This window comes from Monoraphidium neglectum (assembly GCF_000611645.1).
Source record: "Monoraphidium neglectum strain SAG 48.87 unplaced genomic scaffold scaffold06633, whole genome shotgun sequence".
In the NCBI taxonomy this organism is placed as follows: Eukaryota; Viridiplantae; Chlorophyta; class Chlorophyceae; order Sphaeropleales; family Selenastraceae; genus Monoraphidium; species Monoraphidium neglectum.
Genome location: NW_014007013.1, coordinates 1 through 2,076, shown reverse-complemented (window position 1 = coordinate 2,076; position 2,076 = coordinate 1). Strand labels below are relative to the sequence as shown.

At 66.2% G+C, this 2,076-nt stretch overlaps 1 protein-coding gene across 1 annotated transcript; it reads left to right on the top strand.

The window, feature by feature from the left end:
* Positions 1-415: 415 nt before the first annotated feature.
* MNEG_16653 (hypothetical protein) lies at positions 416-1,687 on the top strand (the record flags this gene model as incomplete). The annotated part of the gene is made up of 4 exons (XM_014034877.1): positions 416-499; positions 777-937; positions 1,196-1,342; positions 1,574-1,687. Coding segments are annotated over 4 exons (506 nt in total), but the record flags the coding sequence as incomplete, so codon positions are not given.
* Positions 1,688-2,076: the final 389 nt, after the last annotated feature.

Here is a 2,076-nt window from a genome sequence, read left to right as displayed (position 1 = left end):
GGGTTGAGGGGGGGGCTAAGGGGAGGGGCAGGGCGCTTCGTGGGTTGGGTTGGGTCTTGAGGGGTCGGGCTGCTGGTGTAAGGATGGGGTTGCAGGGAGTCACGGGTGGACGAGCAGCCTGGAGGGGTGCCATGCCGGGGCCGGGCAGAATCAGGGTTCTGCGGATCAATCACAGGGTGGGGGCCTCTGCAAGCAGAGTTGCGACAAGCAGCACGGGCAACCCCCGCACCTGGCCCTTGCCATGAGCCCAGGGTTTCTGCACCACCACCCCTGCCATTTCATGTGAGCGGCTGGCAGCCCACGGGCGCCTTCACTCCCCTGCTTTCGGGACACCCCCGCGTTCACAGTCGAGGGGGTTGTGTACGTGGTCGACTCTGGCGTGGTCAAGCAGAAGCATTACCACCCGGCCAGCGGCATGGACTCGCTCGACGTCGTGCCCATATCCCGGGTGCAGGCCACGCAGCGCGCTGGCCGCGCCGGCCGCACGCGGCCGGGCAAGGTGCGCAGGCTCACGCGAGTATGTGGTGCAGGCTTGGGCGGAAGGGCGAGCAGGTGGACGGACGGGGCGGCGAGGCGCCGGGCATGAGGAAGCGGCTCGTTGGGCGGAGCAAGCGTCTCAGCAGACAGTACCTTCCTGCAACGTCACTCTGAGGTTTATGGCTGGTGACCGCTTGTGCCCAGCCCTTTGCCGACCTCCGCTTTCCCACCACACACGCTCTCGCACTCTGCTCCGATCCCGAAATCCGTCCACCATCGGCTCGTACCGCCGCCCCCAGTGCTTCCGGCTGTACACGCGGCTGTACTTCGAGTCCCAAATGCCGGACGCGGCGCTGCCCGAGATCCAGCGCTGCGGCCTGGCGGGGGCGGTGCTGCACCTCAAGGCGCTGCGGCTGCCCCTGGACGTGCTGGGGTTTGACTTTTTGGACCCGCCGTCAAGGTGCGCGCGTCCTTGTAAGTAGTTTTGTGGGGATGGGAGTATATGTGTGTGTTGACTGTGTTGCTCTGTGTGTGTGCATGTGTGTGTTTGTAGCGGTGGATGTGTGTGTGTGTTGGTTTGTGTGTGTGTGTGTGTGTGTGTGTGTGTGCGCGCGCGCGCGCGTGCATGCGCAAACGTACGTGCACACAAACACACGCCCCTCCACACTCCACACCAATTCAACCCGACGTTTGTCTGCACATTCCTATCTTCCCAAAGGGGTGCCCTGGAGGAGGCGCTGCGGCGGCTGTACATAACCGACGCCATTGACGCCGACGGTGACATCACCCCCCTCGGCCGCCAGATGGCCAACATGCCGCTGGAGCCGGACCTCGCAAGGGCGCTGCTGGCGGCGCACAAGCTCAGGTGGGCAGCTGCCGGGAAGCTGCTGGGTCTGGGGTTTGGGTTTGCAGAATGTCACACCTGACACAACCAGGAGGCATGCCTGGGATCAGTTGTGTATGCTCAAACAGCTGGTGGTCGTCATTCAAACCTCCGCTTGGGTGGTATAGTGTTGTTGTGCTATTGGTGAAAGTGGTGCGGCAAAAGCCGGGCCGACTCGCAAGCACCCAGGGCGCTGCCCGGTCCCCCCTCAAGGGGACCGCCGGCGCAGCGCAGGCCGGGCCGCCCGGCGGCGCGCCCCACCGCCCCGCGGCCCGGCCCCGCGGGCGCGCGGCGCCATCGCGCGCACGCGCGCCCGCGCCGCCGAAGGTCGGCGCCTGGGCAGATCACCGCATGCAGGCCTGCTCAGGTTTCCCTGCCCCGAGCAAACAGGCAGCGAGAAGTATAACAGGCCGACAGATCATCCCCTCACCCTTCATTTCGCTCGCCACTTGCTCGTCACATACATGCCGACACACCCCCGCGCCTCAGCCCCTCCCCTGCCTGCACCCTTTCCTGCACCTGCCCCCTCCTCAACCCACTCGCCGCGCGTCGCGTCAATATGATCTTGACCCGTAACCGCGATCTTAACCGACTGCGCCCCGCGCGCGCGCCGCAGCTGCCTCGATGAGATGGTGACGGTGGCGGCCATGCTGTCCGCAGAGCACGTCTTCGCCGGCGGCCACGGCCCGGACGTCGGCAACGGCCTCGCGCCCGGC